This window comes from Centroberyx gerrardi, chromosome 19 (genome assembly GCF_048128805.1).
Source record: "Centroberyx gerrardi isolate f3 chromosome 19, fCenGer3.hap1.cur.20231027, whole genome shotgun sequence".
In the NCBI taxonomy this organism is placed as follows: Eukaryota; Metazoa; Chordata; class Actinopteri; order Beryciformes; family Berycidae; genus Centroberyx; species Centroberyx gerrardi.
In genome coordinates, this window is record NC_136015.1 from 12074902 (window position 1) to 12093715 (window position 18814).

Sequence of the window (18814 nt, forward strand, 5' to 3'; positions counted from 1 at the left end):
AGATAGACACACTTATTATACCACAAACCTCGTTATATAAAAGTTTCATCCCCAACTGAGGAGATTTGTGTAATCTGTTTCTGTTTACTGTAGGTGGAGAGAATGAAACCTCTGATCTGGAGTAAAATGAACTAAAACTCACTGGAAACTCCCTGGAAACCGCTGAAGGCCCCCTGGGGGACCCTGGACCCCAGTTTGGAAACCACTGGCCTAGGTCTAATTTCATACGAAGGCCATTTTATGTCATGTCACTCATATGAAACTGATATGAAAAGTCAACCCAGTCTGACACCAAAGATGAAATTTGACACAAAATGTAAGTTTGAGCAAATTAAAATGTTAAATAATTAAGGCGATCGTTCGGGGCGAGAAGGTAATTTGAGTGGCATATGCTGTTTGATTGAGTAGACTTTATTGTCAAAACTACAAAGAGACAAGGCAACCGGAGTGTTGTAATATGTCATGCTACACAGGGCTTGTCATCCTGTCCAGAGGCACAATATTAGTGTTAATGCATGAGGGCGTTTTCATTTAGGACACGCTGATGGATAATATTTTCCATGAAAGTATAAATATAATAAATGGAAAAATAACTATGGTGAGTTGCATTCACCTTACGGTTGCTGTTACACTCTTTGCTGTGTCCTCTGTTTTCCACTCTAATTCTGCAGGCAAAGACACATCTAACAACTTCATGACTTCATCAACCAGCAACATTAAGGCCTGCCTAATATAAATCACTAGTCATTCACTGAGCCCATAGAGAAAACACAGAAAACAATATGAAAATACAGGTTTAAACATTTAAGGTACGTTATCTCACCATTTGTCTCTATGGTTTACCCCATATTGCCATCAAGCTTAAGAGTTAATCTCTGGATTTGAATTTTGTGGTCTACTGTGACCATTTTAAGGAAGTTTGGGCATTACAGTAGTTTGCCTTTCTACCAGTAGGTGGTGCTACATGATTGGGAATACTGTGATCCATGTCTGAGTCAGGGAGGTATACAGAAAGAAGTCGGACTGTGGCAGCTTTTTCAATAAATGTCAAACTATGAAGTGTGTTTACAGATTTGTTTCATGTTGTTGCTCAACCCTTTATACAGTCAAAAAGCACAAGTACTGGGACAGCAGCAGCTTAGGTCAGTCGGTTTTGCCACAACGGACATTGCTGAATATAACAGGGCAAACGTTTACCTGATTCAAGAGATAATAGTCTGCATTTTGCTTCATTTTTTGACATGATATATTCACTAAATTAGATGGGTCTATAGTAAAAAAAAACAAAAAAAACATGACCAACTCTATTTTGATGTCCCAACAATTATGGTTTGACTGTCCAGTATACCGTGTAGAGCCAAGACAACAAAAAGAAGAGGATAATGTGCATCTGTGGTTAGTTTTTTTAATCTTTCAATCATTCCAACAGCTTTGATCTTACTTGAAACAATTACAAAACATCCATCCCATTTCAATCACCCTGTTCTTCATATCAAGCAATCAACATCCCTTTTGCTTTATCAGTAGTTTCAGAGATGCTCAAAGTTAGCACTGCCCCCCTCCAGTCCCTTTAAACCAAGCATTATTTACAAACACAAAACATGAGTCATTTTAAATGATCAACCACCCATCAACTAGCATGAATATCTCATATTCATAAATGCAAAAGACCACAGAGACCAAGCACTGTTCTGTGATAAGCAGTCTTCGGCAATACAGCTGCTATTCCGCAAACATTTCAATAACAATTACATCTATTGGTCCTCAAATCCCAGTAGAAACACCAATGTGGTCTTCAGCGGAAACAAAGAGGAGTGTGTTGGTGCTATTGTTTCAAGTACTAAGACAGGTGTCTCTAGCAAAACAGTCTGTCGAAGAAATGCATTTAAACAGGCAGGTGCTATCTTTTAAGGCCTTTTTGTGAGACTAAATAAAATCAAGTGCGTCAAGCCAGAGATTTATGACTGAGGTTATTGAATGTCAAACTGCAACGCGTGCTACAGCCTACCATGTCCAGGTATTGTTGAAAGTTGGGGGTGATTTACCTCATTCCTTGACATTGTTATCGTTTTTAAGTAATATGAAGAACATTTAAATTGCACTCATTACTTCAACTGGCACAGTTCATTTCGGCACATACAACTACTGTTAAGCTGACTGTCTCTCAAAGGCACGGTGATGGATGAGTTCTTAATTTTACAAAACAGGGAAGAAAAGACTACAACATTCCTGTCATCTCGCTAAGCCCTCTGGGGCAAATTGCACTCGGTAAAAATGCTCAATGAACGTTTCAAGTCTTGTTCAGGCAGCATTCTACCATGAAACTGGCTCCAAATCCAGTGGAACTGAGGAGCAGACTAGCATGACTGCAGCGTTCTCTCCCTGTTTTCCTCTCACATGATGGAGCATGTTAGTTACTCGCTAGTTGGGGGGGCAAAGCCATTGACCTCACGTTCCTGGCACAAGTTACATAATCTCTGAGCAAACCCATCCCAAAATCAGTTAACTTTAGACCCTCAAACAAATTCAGTAAACATCACAATTTAATTTAAATTTCCCCAAGTTATCAAAAATATTCATTACACATGAGAGTAACATTCTGTAGTGCAACATCTCTTTCCATTTAGTTTTCAAAGAAAACGCTTTGTTTTCAAGGAAACTCTTTGAAAGGCACTTCTTCATGAGCTGGACAGTCAAATCATTCTCACTGCTTTCAAGTCCTTACATCAGACAAATAGATTTAAAAGATCAAAAAAAAATAAAAGAACACATTAAATTGGGCATAAATATTGACACTTCAGGTGTGTGCTGGACTCCATTTTGGTTGCAGAGGCACTTGGATGAAAGCACATGATTCAACGGTGAACCGAAAGCTTTAAGTTCAGTTGGTCCCCTTCAAAGGACCAAATAAACCCTGCCTTGCAATTCTCATCCACTCAGCCACAATCTGCACTTATTCAGTCGTCCCCATGGGTATAAAAGCAATGAACTGGTTGAATCATTGGCCTAAAGTGACTTTCATTTGCTAGTCAGTCCCATTCAAATAGAGTGCAGATTTAGAGCGCTAGAGAATTGGGAGCGGCGGAGAAGACGTCCGCCATAGTAATTGCACTAAGGTCAAAGAAGGCCACTTGAGGTTTCCTCCAACTTCCATATTTCTTCCTTTTACCACTCAAACTTCCACTGCTGGTGTGTGTCTCCCGGGGCGCAGCGCTTCATCTGCGTGTCCGTGCGACCCTCCGACGTGCGGTAGGCTGTGACACACATGTCGGAGTGAGGGTGGTAGATGGTCCCGTCCTGAAAAGATTGAGGACAAACGGGAGATCAGGGGTTGGAAGTGAATGTGTGTGTGTTTTATACAAGCCTAGTCCTGTGTAATGGATATCTGTGCGCACATATGCTTGCAGGGGTTTGTGCTTGCATGAGAGAGAGAGAGATAGAGACAGTGTGTTTGTGTGTGTGTGTGTGTGTGTGTGTGTGTGCTTTCACCCCTTACATCTCTGAACTCCCAGATGACGTTGGGGGGTTTGGGGTCTCGGTCTCGGGGGCAGTGCTTCATCCCGATGTGCGTCTGTCCCTCGGTCACTTCAGCACACAGCTCCGTCACCGAGTTGAAACGGATCTCCTTCTGAGACGTGTATTCAAAGTACTGGTGCAGGAGAGAGGCATGGTGAAATGGACGGTTAGCTTTGCTATCCCGAGTCTGGTAAATTCGATTTTTTATTTTATTGTATGAATGCGTGTTTCTTTGCCATGAGTCTGCATTTGGAAAAGAGTATTGACAGCAAGCCCACTGGATAAGCAGTTGTCACTCAGAGATTAAAACACTGCTCTCCTATTCTATCGTTTCGGTAAATATCTCTCTCTACCTTAATCCCTCTTCTTTATTCAGAAAGCGTTTCAACAAGCACAATAGAGCGGGCTGGCTTCTTTTTTTCTACTAGGATTACAGGATGTTTGTCTCTCTCACTCTGCTGTGGGATCAAGTCCTTGGTAAGCCACCGTTGCATGGCGTGTCTGGGTGTGTGTCGAGGGATCTCATCAGTAAAGACAGGGCCTTGGCCCTCTCAATCAACCAGACGTGAACACAAACCCAGCTCTCCCCTCTGGTGTCGTTTCAACATCCCGACCCATCGGGACAAAAGATGCCAGGCTCCCTGGGCTGCCCTTTAAATGGAGGGCCAGGTAATCAATCTTCATACTTCCCCGTCCTTCTCTTCACATCTCATACATCTTTCAGGGGCAGCAGGGCCCGTAATGGTCGTTTCTAATAAAAGAGTCACTCGGGGGCCCCGTGTCTGGCTTCAAACTTATTTACCCAGTCTGTGCCATTCATTCTGCCTGCGAGGCTCATGTATCTTTTAAATGGAACCTGGTTCTTGTGCGGGCCAGGGAGGGGGGAGGGGGGCAGTAAGGGCCCTGAGGTTCTGGTTTCAGCGGCGAGCCGTGGAAACATTGATTTTCGGTCACACATGGTGCTTTTTGTGGCTGGGGACACCTGATGCGGTGCATCAATGGGGTAATCAGAGATATCGAGCAGGGCGGAGATTCAGAGAAATGAGCTCTGCCTACTGTCTGACCCAACATTAAATATACATCCTGACAGACAAATAATATACTGGTCGTGAATCCATCCATCAAATATGGAGGTTGGAGAGTATTCAGTTTAAAAGTACTGTGAGTGGATTGCAAGATTCCTGTGGGTATATATGTGCAATACCAAACCTAGTTTTCCCTTCATTACATTCAAGTCATGCTGGACAAGCCAGCAGAGTGCAATTTTCTGGTGTGAATCAACTGTGGCAGCTCTTCTTAGGGGGTCAGCAGAAAGCGTTGACATTTTAAGATACATCTCCCACTGGGCCGAGAGAGGCTGGGAGATTGCGACAGCGAGAGAGAATACGTGCATGAGAGAGAGACAGTGAGATGTGAGATGGAGAGAGACAGAGTAAACAAGGTGTGAAATGTTTAACTACCTGGTTGCCTCCCTGGCCGTGGCAGCCAAACAGAGAGAGGTGCGCCCCAGTGGGACTGTGCTCTGGAGCGTTGTAGTCCAGACACTCTGAATGGATCCCTGAGCTACGCACCTGGGAGGGAGAGATAAGAACAATAAATCATACTGATTATAATGGACAGTCTCCTTAAATTCACAATGAAATGAAAAAACTTTTTCACCTTGTTAGCTAATTCTCCATATCATAACGTACACCTATTTAACAATAAATGCCCCCATGAAATTGTTTCCTAAGACACATGGTTGCGTCGCGGTGGCTGGAATTAGTTCATTTTAAAGAATCTGGAAATTGTGACAGTTTATGATTATGCGCAAAGCAAATTTCAGAGTGGATTGTTATCTGAACTACAACTCCAGAGCGTAGTCCCACTGAGTATGTAACAGACTTCACACCTTTGTTTGCCCTGGTCCAACCCGCCCACTTTTTTAACAGCCCCCCCCCCTGTGTAATGTCCCGCCCCCACATCCTGCTTCAATCAAAAACACGCTGAATTAAGGAAGTAAGACACCACTGAAATCCTGTTACTTTCTGACTTGAATAACTACGCCACCCAGCTGCAGATCAGAGTTAGCATCAGATCTATGATTAATGTAAACCAATAATGGACGCAAATTGCCTGATGGTAATAGAACAAATGTAGATAATGAAATGCAGATGTAGACAGTGGACACTCACAGCGCCGTGCCAGCCCTCCCGGTCCTCAGGGACATGCAGGTCAGGGTAGATATTTCTCAGATACCAGTCAAAACTATTACACTTCAGCCTCTGCCTCAGCAGGACTCTCTCTGAGATATCGCCGTATGTCTCCTGTGAAGGAAGCACACACTGCACATGAGCCGTCTTTCCAAAGGTGTAGATGAAACAGTGGTTACATTTGGTTGGCAGGAGAGGATGCTATAGTTTATTAAGGACACACTTCAGTGACATGTCAGCATCACTCCATCTTTAAGTTTCACCTATGACTTTATTTATTACAACAAACACATTGTTCTTTTATTGTGCTCGTGCCATGTTATGATGCATCTGAAACGCGCCGTCACACCGTAAAAGTTAATATTTAACATGTGGCTTACATCCTGGACGCAATGGTTGAATCCTACATTGATAAATCAACAACCATGGGCTGATGGCAGGTGATTGGTCCAGCCTACATATTCTAGATAGCTGTGTTTGTTAAGGTGGTGCACCCCACCTTGAGCAACTCAAAGCCTTGAACATAAATACACCTATTTACTCTGAAGTTGCCAGAGGGTGGAATATCACTGCAGGATTTCTTGTAGGCAAACATTTATAACAACATGCATACGTTATTGTGCAAGTTAATGTTTCAAGATCAAGAGTACACATTGAATCAACATGGGGAAAACAATGCAGGAATTTCACCATGATTTCAAATTGAGTGAAAATGTTTTAAAAAAATGTAAACTCTTGATTTTAGCCCTTTGTTACTCCAATTAAGTGATCCTACAAAAACTTAAAAAGATCAGGACAAAAACATTACGTCAGCTGTTCTTGTGAAAAGCAGGCTGACATGGCAACTTTGTGCCCGTTTAGATCTGCACGAGACCTTGAAGTATTCTTCCACCCGAGGTGTTAGTTTGTGCAAACATGGTGAAAAGCCTGAATTGCAATTCAATATGTAACTAAATGCACCTGATGGAAAAACACTATGTAATACTCCAATCCATTATGATTGCTTATAGCTCAGCAGTCTGGAAAAGGTCCTGTCCCAGGGGATGAGAGCTTGTCTGTTAACACTCATTATGATAACTAAACTCCCCGATAGATTTGGAGCTGCTGCTCTGGTCTGGCAGCCCCATGTTCAATCTCCCCCTGAGCAGGTAATTTATTGTTTGATCAAAGATCCCTGACATTAATAATGTACTTTTTTCAGAGAGGTGAAACTGAGATACATGAAAGTTTGATGGCGGCCAATGCTCCGAACCTGAGAGGCATGGCGCACATACAACACACACACACACACACACACACACACACACACACACCTCACCCAGTCAAATAGACAGTGTTTCAAATGTTCAAATGTTGACACTTAGACAGGTGAATCATATCATATGAAGCATCTCACTCCAACATCCAAGTTAATCCACTCTCATTAACATGGTGCTGCCGGGTCTTACATGGTATCATTGGCAGAGCTTCAGCTTAGCATCAGTTGAATGGGGTTTCCCAGTCTACCTTCACTTCAGGCTCATGGATAACAGGTATGTGACAGGCAGACAAAGGTACAGCTAATTGCCTGGAAATGTTGCACCACAGCGTGTGTGTTCGTCCAAGTATGATTTGAGAGATGTCATTGTAGCTTTCCGCATACCTCAGCACAGATCAGCTGCACAGTAGAAAGTCTTAGACAAACTGTAGCATTGACATTGAACTCAAACTTCTGTAACTGCCTTACCTTTTTGGCTGGGGGGTTCCTGTTGTAGAAGTGCTGTTTGTAGGAGTCCATCCAAACCTCAGCAGCTCGCACTGTGTTCTGGAGGAAGTTGGGCCGTGCGTAGGGGGCCTTCTTCGGGAACACATGGCCCACGTGGGAGCAGGGGTGGATCTCCAGGCTGCCCCCACACTGCCACACCTGGAGGGGGGGGCAGAGACATGATATATGGTAGTTGAGATCCTCGTAGTTTCTGTTAACCTGGTACTTTTTTTACATTTTCTGTGTATTATGACTTTTGTGTAATTTCTATGCCTTAACCAGTTTTTCTCGCATTGCATTACATAATACTCCTGAGCAAGTGCACTTAACCCCTGTATACAGTATATGTGTGTATAACCTGCACCAAGGCCAGGTATCGGAAATTAGTAAACAACTATTAACAAAAATATTTTACAACAAGAGTTGATCTGCAGTATGTCCTTCTGGTTGCATCAGTCCTTGCACATACTGTATATTGAGTGAATGCCAGTGAATGTCTGTGCCAAACCCTTTGTTTGGCACAGCGGAAGTCTAAATATCATTCTTAACTTCATCAGTTAAGTGATAATGTTGGTGGCAACTGATGCTGTGCTAGAGATCCTCTCTGAATGACAAAACTGTGTGCTCTCTTTACCTTTGCTTTCATTTATACCATGCAATTCAACCATGTCAGGTAAAACCTGTTTGTCATGACACATATGACTGCATCGCTCTGATTCATGGCATCAATTTGTATTGTATAATTGCTTGCTTTTTCACCACACAAAGAAACACAGAGAAAAAACCCTTTGAGAATGAAAGGTTGCTAACTAGGTATTTCTTAATACTTGCTGAGTTATGTTCCAATTACACAAGGCGAAATCATTATCATATATCCATAGCTAAACGGCCACTAGATGACATTCCTTTCCATCTTAATATGCCAGACATTTTACTCTGCACCATATTTTTCCTTTAGCATTCCCAAAACAGAGTTGAAAACCAATTCACTAAACATAAATTATGTATGGGCCAAAGTCCCAGTGAGAGGCATTTTATTTCCACATACATACATCACTCGGGGGAACAGCATATTCGTCTTCACACTGTGACCGCATGCACACTATAAATCATGCACACACACATTTCACACTGGCTACCTTTGCACACTCATGCAGCAAACTCACACACACAGCCTAAAATCTGTGCCAATTTGATTGACGCAAACAAGTGAAAAGCGACACCAGCGTAACAACAAGGTATCAGCCATTATCAGGGTGCAGTTTCGGATGTCATTGCTCACTGTGATCTAACACTGAGATGTGTCTCTCTCACACCAGCTACCCACAGCGCACTGACTGTTAGCTGAGATGGATGAATAAGGATCAGAGGCTACATAAACTATGACAAATAAACATTAATTTTGGTGATAAGACACCAATAAACCCCATTCATTAATCTTTCTGTCTATTCTTTATCATACTAACAAACAAGCTAGATCAAATGCTGTTCTGTCTGTGAGTAAGAGATTATGGTACCACAGCCAGTTAGATTACATCAAATCACATTAATCATTCTTTTATATTAGGATGATACTTTACTGTCAGAGGTTCTAAAACTCATCTTTCATCAAATGCTCCAAAACTCTCCTCACATCAAAGTCAGTTTTTCTCAACATTTGAAAAAGCGGTGCCCTAGTTTCATGTTGCAAAGCTGCACCGCAGTGGAAAGGCAGAGACTCTGAAGGAGAACTGCACTCACCCTGAAGGAGAGCTCCAGGTTTTCTCCTCCCCACACCTCCATGCCCATGTCGTATGTGCCCAGGTACTCAAAGTAGGCCTTGCTCACAGCAAATAAGCCACCTGCCATAGTAGGAGACCTGAGAGGAACACATTGGAAGTATGGTCAGTTTAACACATCAAGGAGATATCATGGACCTGGCTCTCAAATGCAAAAGACAATGCAGAAGCCTATTATGGCACCAGAGCAATACACTGTATATTCTTGCATTTAAATTTGAATGGTGTGTTGTTACGCTTTTGTGTGTGTGTGTGAGAATTACCATTTCAATTTCAGTGATAATATTCCAGTTAGCATTTAAAAAAAATTGTGTTACTTTTGTTATCACCTCCATTAAACATCAGATTGAAGTTGAATTATCCAAAAACTATACCCCACCACCCCATCCCACCACCCCCCCTCCTCCCGGTTAATTTTCCTCATGATTAGTCATCATCCTCTCACACTAAGCATGAATTCTTAGAATGCTCGATGAAAAATAGCAGAAAGGTTGACATTCTCCAGGTGGAAGTATTCACAGTTTCCCACTACTTTGTACTCTTACTTTTTTTAATCAAGCAAAAGGATTAGAAGAACATTGGACATTAACTCTATTTGGTTCCCTGATCATTCACAGGAGAGGCGATTTAGTTATCCCAATTTTTAAAAAGTAAGATAGGATGCAGTCACCAATTTTTCAGGTGTAACATAAAAGTAATAACACAAGTAGTGTAAAAAATGAGTAATAAATCAAGTCATAATATTAAGTTTAGTTTTAATACAAGAAGGAACGACGAGGTGTATTAATAGAGTAAGGAACCCAACACTGGTGTGTGCCAACCTGACAAAGTGCTCTCCCATGTGAGTAGGCCTTGTGAAGTATCATATTGTCACCTGATGGGGTCGATGCGCGACTTGCGCCTCTTGCGTTCCACCTCGGGGACGGCGTGCCACTGGAAGGTGAGTCTCCAGTCAAAGCCTCCGATCATCGGCTCGTCCGTCTGCATGTAAAACTCAAAGGTGTTCCAGTCGATGGTGTCGATCACGGGGCACACGATGGTACTCGCATTCTCGCCAATTCTGAACACGCAGCATGCAGACAGCGGGGAGAGGGGAGGTGAAAAGACGGTTGTTATAGTTCAGCAGGGTACATTAGTTTTGGCTTTTTGATTTGTATTTCAGTTTAGTTTTAGGACATTTCAAGCCTTATTTCGTCTCAGTTTTAATATTTCTATCATTGGACCAATGAGTAATGTAATCGTAGAATGTATTTTCATACATAAAGATTGCTTTTGGATAGACATAGCATCTATCATTGTATCAACAGTCAATTCAATTTACTCACACTATGACAGGGTTCAAAAATCAAACTGACAAGAATTCTTGTTGATTTTTATTTTAATTTGTTTGGTTTCGGAGACAAAGATTAGTTCAGTTCAGTTTTGCATCAAAATATGACCCTGCAAGAAATGCAAGAAATACTTCTCCTAAATCGATTTCTCCCATCTTTTAAATGATATCTTTGCACCCCATTGCAAATTACAGCAGCTGAGTTGAGCCTAATCAGGTCTTACTAATCGAATTTGGCCAACCTACCTTTCCAGAAGGGGCTCGATCCAGCCAGGGACACACTCGCAGTGGCAGTCAAGGAATGTCAGTACGTCACCCGTAGCGTAGGTGGCGCCGATGAGCCGCGCCCGGACCAGCCCCTCCCTCTTATTGGTGCGGATGAGCCGCACACGTTCCAGGTCGCTAATGTATTCCGCCAGCTGGGATTTCAGGTAACCTACATTTCACACACACACACACACACACACCTGATCATTATCTGAAACATGTTAGTCTTTGTCCTCTTCCTGCATATCTTTGCTCTTTCTTTAACCACCTGTTCACTTAAATGCATTCCTAAGCTGAGTGAATAAATATAATGAATGAGTTATTTTACCAGTTATGTGACCTCCAATATCAGATGATTAACACACCTTTTATCACATAAGGACCCCATCACTCCTTTTACCACTAAGATCAACAGAAGGCTTGGTATGCTGAACCCTGTTCAACCCCCTTGGAAAAATGAAATAATAGCTGTCAGTTCTCTAGTCCCCGTCTGTCTGGAGTAAAGCACTTCTGGTCGGGGAGTGGCATGTCTAACATTCCACTTGGTCAGGGTGGTCAGAGAAGAGGAAATTATGTCATGGGAGGTCAGTGCGCACTGAGGTCATCATTATGGTGTAATGTCTCAGACGCACGCAGACAGGCTTCAAGACTAGCGGGGACCGAATACTAATTCCATTAACACAGACAGACATCAAGACACTCCTATATCCAGTTTCTGAGACTAAGCAGTATCATTCTCAGAGCTCGTACAGAGCTGCGGAAGGCAATTCACACTTGTGCCATAAACAATGCTGCAGCTTTTAATCTTCTGCCAGTTGCACTCCACAAGCAATTATAGTTTACTGTAGCAACTCGATTTGAGACAGCGGAAAATAGGTTATATCTTGTTCTTGTCTATCTATTAAATAGACGGCCTGCTATCAAGAGAGGTCCTCTCATGCACTCTGACACTGACACACACACACACACACACACACACACGCAATCTAACAACGAGACAAGCAGAGGTTGGGGCAGAGAGAGCCCACTGGGACTCAAACCAAGACAGGAATTTACTGTTTCTCATTTCTTATTTCTCGTTAGGACGGTAGTAGTGTTAACAAAACGCCTGCATTTTCATAACCTTAAAAATTGTCTAATCAAAAGCCAACCATTTCAAGGAGTTCAAGTACCTCTTCAAGTAACCTTGCATTCCATACCATCATTAGAGGAATGCACCTCGTCTTGTTTTGGAGGGTGTTTTGTAACAGCCCTTTAATTCATCTATCCATTGTTCCAGAGATATCATCTTTCTTCTACATATAGCCTATAGAGTGTCCTGTTTGACTTGTTTGTTAACTATCAGCATTTGTAAGAACTGGAAGACTTTGAAATCAAAGCACAATTGAGCTTTAATTTGCAGGCTTTACTAAACTGGGCCAAGACTGTCAGTCCTCGTTGTTTTGGAAATCAACTTGCAACAAATTTGCTAGTGATCTTTTCAGTGCAGAGCAGATTTTTTATGCCATGTCCCATTTTCACAGAAACAAAAAAGAAAGCATGCTGTCTTGTGTGGGGAAGAGTGTCTGACCTCGGTCGCTGTAGTCGTCGATGAGGATGATCTCTTTCAGCAGGATGGCAGGTGTGGTCTCCAGCACACTGTGGATGGTCCTCAGCAGGGTGGACCAGGCCTCGTTGTAGAAGGCTATGATCACCGAGGTGGTCGGTAAGTGCCGGTAGTCAAACTTCTTGGCTCGGCATCTATGGGGAGGGTCAGAGAGAGGACCGAGTTAGTGTTTGTGATGTAAACAATGGAGCACATGTATATGTATACACGTGCATTTGTAGCCTACATGTATATTCAATCCCTGGCTCCGGCACAACAGGGGTGTGAATTATCATACACCCACACAACCCAAAACAAGAGGGGGTCAAAAGGAGCCAAAGCTGAGTCAAAATAGCTTTGGCAGCAATTGATTCACCCCATTTTAACAATTTGAATTTTTGTAGTTTTACAAACAGTGAAAAAATAGCACCCTAAATATCTAAACATAATTATGCAAGGAATATTTTTGCATATGGCCAGAGTGGCTTCAGTTAGCTAGTGCAGTGTCTGGTCTTAATCCAGATGGGAGCCATTAAAACAATAAAAGGCCAGAGAAATATGGATGGGGGGGCGGGGGTGGGTATCACACCAATGAGCAACATACCACAGCAATGCTCTTGGAGAGACCACAGAAACACAAGCAAACAGAGACGGAGAGAGCAAAGGATGGGGAGAAGGGATGGAGAGGGAGGGCAAAATGGATGAAAATGAAAGTAAACAGGTTTATGGAAACAAAACAAAAACAAAAAAACAGAAAGAGGAGAAACAGATGAGGACAAAAGGAGGCATGGAGAGGGAGGGGAAAACGTGAGAGCAGAGCGAGCGCTACATGGGAGAGGGCAAGCCCCTTTAAGACACTCTGTTTGCAGTATCTGTGATAAAAAGCTTGGGTGTACACAAGACAGCTGGCCACTCTCCATGCTGACCACAAGCCTAGCCACAATCCACTCTTATTCTGTTATTAAAATCATGTAAAATATTAAAATCATGCAGAATCTCATCCTACAAAATAAATCTAATAAAGAAATTAGTTACAAAATAACTAAAGCATGACTATGACTTATTCTCCATAGGTGAAAAACACCAGAGTTAGAAGGATATTATGCTGTAGCCTGCTAGTGAGCATGCTGTCTCTTGTTTGGATCTTATCTTTGAAAAAACATTGCGTTTGACTTTGTGATTATCACATATCAGCATCTCACAGCGCTGTAACATCCCCGGCAGTTTCCCCGGCCCAGGGAGAAGATCAAAGGCGGCACCTTATCAGTCAAACTTTGGATCTGCAGGCGGCTCCCTGGTAAAATGATTTATTTGAATTTCACCTTTGCACCACCTTTTCAACTTTTTAAAATTTGTCCTCAGACATAACCATTCATCCACTACTAGAGAGAATTTACGTTCTACACGCGTGGACTAAGCAGCTTTGTTGGCACACTCCAGGGACAGCTTGTCTGGCTCGAACAGAAAACAGAAAAAAAAAATAACACGATTTTAAACGATGGTTCTCACAACGGTGATGGATACCACGTCTGGGTTTCATTAGGAAGGAGGCCCAGTAAGGGGTAAGGCTGAGGCGGAAGGAGGAACTGGTAATAAAAGACATTATCATAGTTGGTGTTGGACTGCCAACATCACAGAGGCTCAGCTGAGAACAGCTGTGGAAAACAGCCCTGGACGGAAAATAAATGTATTCAGGCAGAGAGCTGCTTACACCAACTTCAATAAGCCCTGCAATGCACCCTGAGAGCCTTCATCCTAGTTTCTAGTCGTCCGTGGAAAACTGATTTCAGTAAAAGGGCTCAACTTCATCTCTATTGACAAATTTATCCCTGACACAGCCCAGTTGTAAAGTTGTTATTCGCTGCATACAGCATTCGAGGCCAAGGATGTGTTTAGGCTACAGTTTTCCAGGAAATAACTCGGGAAAGAAAAAAAGAATTACTCATCAACTGAAAAACAAATCTTAGTCAACTAAGGCTGTCATGGTGATTTAGTCACTTAACGGGCTCGGATGGAGGATCCCTTCACGTTCTACTCACTCAGTCATCCTGTGGTCCTGGATGTGTCGGTGGAGGGAGATCTTGTCGCTGACGTAGATGTTGATGGCGTAGCGCTCCACACTGTCCTGCTCCTGTTTCTTTTCATCAGGGCTGAGGTTGAGGCGCGTGGCCCGGCCCCACTCCCCTGGTGCGCTGTGGTCCGCTGGGGACTTAATGTACAGCGGCCTGGCCAGCTGCCCCTCGGCCCCGCTCTCCTCTATGGAGAGCTGTCGCGCCAGGAGACTGCGCTCCTCTTCGTCCTCCCCCGCGGACGAAGAAGAGGGGAAAGAGGAGCGTGCCAAGAGGAGGTAGGCCAGCCACAGGACCCAGAGCAGGAAGAAGGCCTTGGCCAGCACCCCCAGTTTCCGCGAGCAGCGCCCCCTCATGGCGGCGAGCCCCAGTGAGGCGGCGTGACTGGCAGAGCAGCGTCAGGGTGTCCTACAGGACACAGGCCTCTGGAGGACAGCACAGAAACACAAACAGACACAGGATGAAAAAACACTCCAGTCATTATGCACCACCACTGCGTATCATGAAGCCACATAGAAATCATCAACATTTTATATCATATCTCAGAAACATGAGGGGAACAGAGTGTGGGCATTAAAGAAATAAAAAAAATCAAATCATAGGCCCAAAGAGACAACAAAAGCTCCCCCTGACTGGAAGAAATCTCACTCAAAGCTATCCCCATTTGGATGAGTTTGATTAAACATTAAACTAAACATTAACACACAACAAAGATAGAGTGTTTGCATATAAATGCAGTAGTGTGCTGATGACACAGCCCCAACAGAGCAGAGCAGTGGTAATCAACACCGACATCATAAATATGACTGCCTGCTCAGGGCTGCATTAAGATGCTCATTAAAAACAAATTGCAAAGACGGACAAGGCTAAATTATGGCTTACAGTACAGTAATGTGCTGATTAAATTACAGCCTCACATACACTGCGGCAGGAGATGTGCAGTTTTATTCACCGTGCATTCACAGTGAATTTAAATCTAGCAGAGTTCTACCCAGACTGTGTTGCAGTGGTGCTGCACCCCTCTGCAGCATTTAAGCTACAGCAACACTATGTGAAATTTCCGATCAGCCATTTCACACTTGTTCACTTCAGTGCCATTACCAGGAAGGCCTCAAGTCTTGTAACAAGTATTCACATCTGGTGTTTTTTCCCCAACCATATACATTTTGTATGTAATATGTTATAATTTGACCTGTAGATAGTAATCAAGATTTCAGTCAAGCTTTTGCAATTTTCCTAACCAATGCTAACACAAAGTAGCCTATCTATCAATTTTGTGCTAAAGTTTCACAGTCATTACAAGTACATACAAACTTGTCACAGCATGACTAACTTGTGCATGATGCCTTTGTATCAAAAGATCTATCAATTGAAGAGTCAGAGGATGACGGTAATCCCATAGTCTGGTTTTTGACAGCAGGGCTGGCCTTTTGTTTAGATTTAGATTAGGGATCTGGCCTTTGAAGAGCTCCTCATTTTAGGATTGCCATTCATTTCAAGGAGCCAAAAACAATAGTTGCCTAAAAACCTAAGTGGGATATATTTGCACAAGGATTCACTTTTGCTCATTTAAATTAAGGCTTGGCCTGGGTTTGTAGATACATTAAAGACAGCAATTTAGACCAATAGGTCTGACAGCTCGGTTTAGCATGCGAGCATTTGAGAGCGGGTTGTGGTAAAAAGCAGCACTTAGCTATGTTGACATTGAATGTAATCACATAATTGTGTTGCATTAATATTACAGCAGGGTGCTATTTAGGCCCATAGTGCCAGTGCCAGACAGGCTTAGCAGAAATACTGATCCCATCCCCGCTACACCAACCCTCCTTCCCCATCCACTCTGCCTGCCTCATGCCACTGCTGACACACACACACACACACACAGGTTGCGATATCCACACACCTGAGCACAAAACAAACAATGTTATATGTTCCTACCAATTGAGAAAGGATGATCGTGTCACATTTCCTAACTCTGGGAGAACCAGTTTGAATAAATCTAGCTTCTGAGAAAATGTAGGCTAGTTAAATAAGAGAGAAAGTGTCTGTGTGCATAGGCTATGTGAGAGCCTATAGACCTATCTCGCACTGTATTGTGGAGTCGCGGAGTCAGAGGAGGCTCCATTTCCATTGGAGCCCTTCAAGGCGTCAGCGCAGCTCTTTCACTCCGGCCTGGGCCCTGGCCAGAGGACTTGGGAGTCCTGAGGTTACAAAATGGAGACAGCCTCTCGGCTGCAGACAAAACCCCCTTTTATTGGCTGTCCATCACACCTTCCTCCCTCTCTGAATCCGATAGCCTTAGTGGGGAGCTGTTTGGAACTAGCAGGATCTGACAGAGGGCTTAAGATGCAGCCTGAGCCTAAATCCTGCCCCACTTTTTTTGGGTAAGTGGCAGTGCAACAAAAAAAGTAGGCAAGGGATAAGATTTGCATTTGTTTCCCAAGCAGCAATCTCTAGTGAGGGGTTCACACTGTCACCTTAATAAGCTTGCAAATGAGCAAGATAGGTTGATCATATAGCCTCTGTTACAGTAGCATAGCTCAGAAGAAACAAGTCAGTGGTGTGATGTTATACGAGTCTCAGATCAATGCTGTGTTTACTGTCAGCATTGAGGTTCACTATATAGCATCTGGGAACGATCCACATTACACTTCTTGGTTAATCTGGAATGAACACGAACGCACTGCAGACAATACACAGCTCATTTCCTCATGAGACAGTCAAGAGAGAAGGGTAAATACCTCTACAGTGTGTAATGTACAGTGACACCAGTCAAACAGGTTACACCATTGTCATTCACAAAGCTGAGCAACTTCCCCACTGACCATAACCTACCCAATGCAAAAAAACAAACCCAGATCAGTTAGCCATCTTCAGACCGAAAACCGATAAGATACTTGACTCCTTGAAAGCAGAAGTGCCTCTCAACAACACAAACAGCACTTGGGGGATTTCATTCAGTGTATACAATACAAAGACCATTTGAAGTGAGCCAGGCTGTGATGAGTGATGACGGACTTAATCTAAATGGTGGATAGAGATTTTTTTATCAAAAGGTCTCTAACACACACACACACACACACAACCAAAGCCAAATAGCCCTGACCGGTGATATAAAATATAAAAATGATAAGAGCTGCATTGCTTGTCTCTCGATGGTTAGGCATGACAAAAGCTTCACTTAAAAACAAAAGTAAAACTAAACAGTCTTCCTCTTCCTGTCCCTCAATGAAATGACAGTCAGCGCCTTCATGGCCAAGCTATTAGTCCAGCTATTACCCTTAAGAAAATCCCAGTTCAGTTGATTGCAGGGGTTTATGACCTCCCAGGAGGAAAGAGACAGGCTGTGAATGTCTGTCAAGAGTCTGATAGCTGGGTTGTCAACACACAGTACAGCAACAGGTTCTATCATTTGTCAGATTATATCAAGGTTCGGATATTAAGTTGTCTTACAATCAGCAGAAAGGGAGAAAACTTCACCTCATCTGTCATCTGACGTCTCATAAAATATGCAGAGTAGCACAGCCGTGACTCAAAGGGATAATAAAGATAAATCTGACGATCCCAACGCTTGTAATAGAGGGCAATGCACTATTAGTAGGATAATGACCTCTTATTCATTTTTAAGTTACGTTACCTAACCATCATCACACCGACTAACTGCGTGGCTTTGCTGGTAAACAAGTAAGCAAGTCGGGAAATCAAATTAGGTTTTAAAACGGTAGTTACTCCGGCTACGAAGTTAACAACCAAACTACAGCAGACATGGCAACAGCAACATTTGCCAATAAGCGAAACAAAACTTCTGAAAAGAAATGACGAGGTTAGCTTGCTAGCATGAAATGACTCTACCTTAATCACGAGTTACATTTCTTGTAGCTTCTTCGAGGCTGTTAAGGCCGTTGTTTGTCAGCCTGTCTGCCTGTCTTCTCCTCGTTAAACCTCTGGCTTGCAGATGTCAGCATACCCACATCCTCTCCTGCTCCACGTTGATGGTCTGACCAGTGTCAAGACAGACAGAAAAACAACACAACTTCTGGTCAGGACCTTCAAAATAAAATCCTTGTTAACGAACGTCTGGCAACGTTTTATGGGGAAAACAAAGTACAAGTGAGTATGAAGAATGTATTTACGTTGGAATCTGTAGTTAATGAATAATTGCTTTTGTTTTCCAAAAGGTCCTATCCATAGCCATAAGCCTACGCAAATATGGGCTGCTAAAACTACACAGACATTAAAAAAAGACTTAATCAAAAACTTACACCAGAAAACCTGGGAAGGTCTACAACCTTGAAAAAGTCTATTTTAACCCACAGCAGTGACTCCATTGGCC

General features: G+C 42.9%; 1 protein-coding gene across 1 annotated transcript; it reads right to left on the reverse strand.

The window, feature by feature from the left end:
- Window positions 1-1391: 1391 nt before the first annotated feature.
- On the reverse strand, window positions 1392-18479 carry poc1bl (POC1 centriolar protein homolog B (Chlamydomonas), like). Its single transcript, XM_071920160.2, has 11 exons — window positions 18334-18479; window positions 14452-14906; window positions 12398-12567; window positions 10807-10996; window positions 10105-10290; window positions 9193-9310; window positions 7435-7611; window positions 5691-5822; window positions 4977-5087; window positions 3497-3649; window positions 1392-3297 (listed from the first exon to the last, which is right to left on the reverse strand). Exons 2-11 carry the CDS (start codon window positions 14835-14837, stop codon window positions 3166-3168), a joined length of 1755 nt encoding a protein of 584 aa, XP_071776261.1. The 5' UTR covers window positions 14838-14906; window positions 18334-18479; the 3' UTR covers window positions 1392-3165.
- Window positions 18480-18814: the final 335 nt, after the last annotated feature.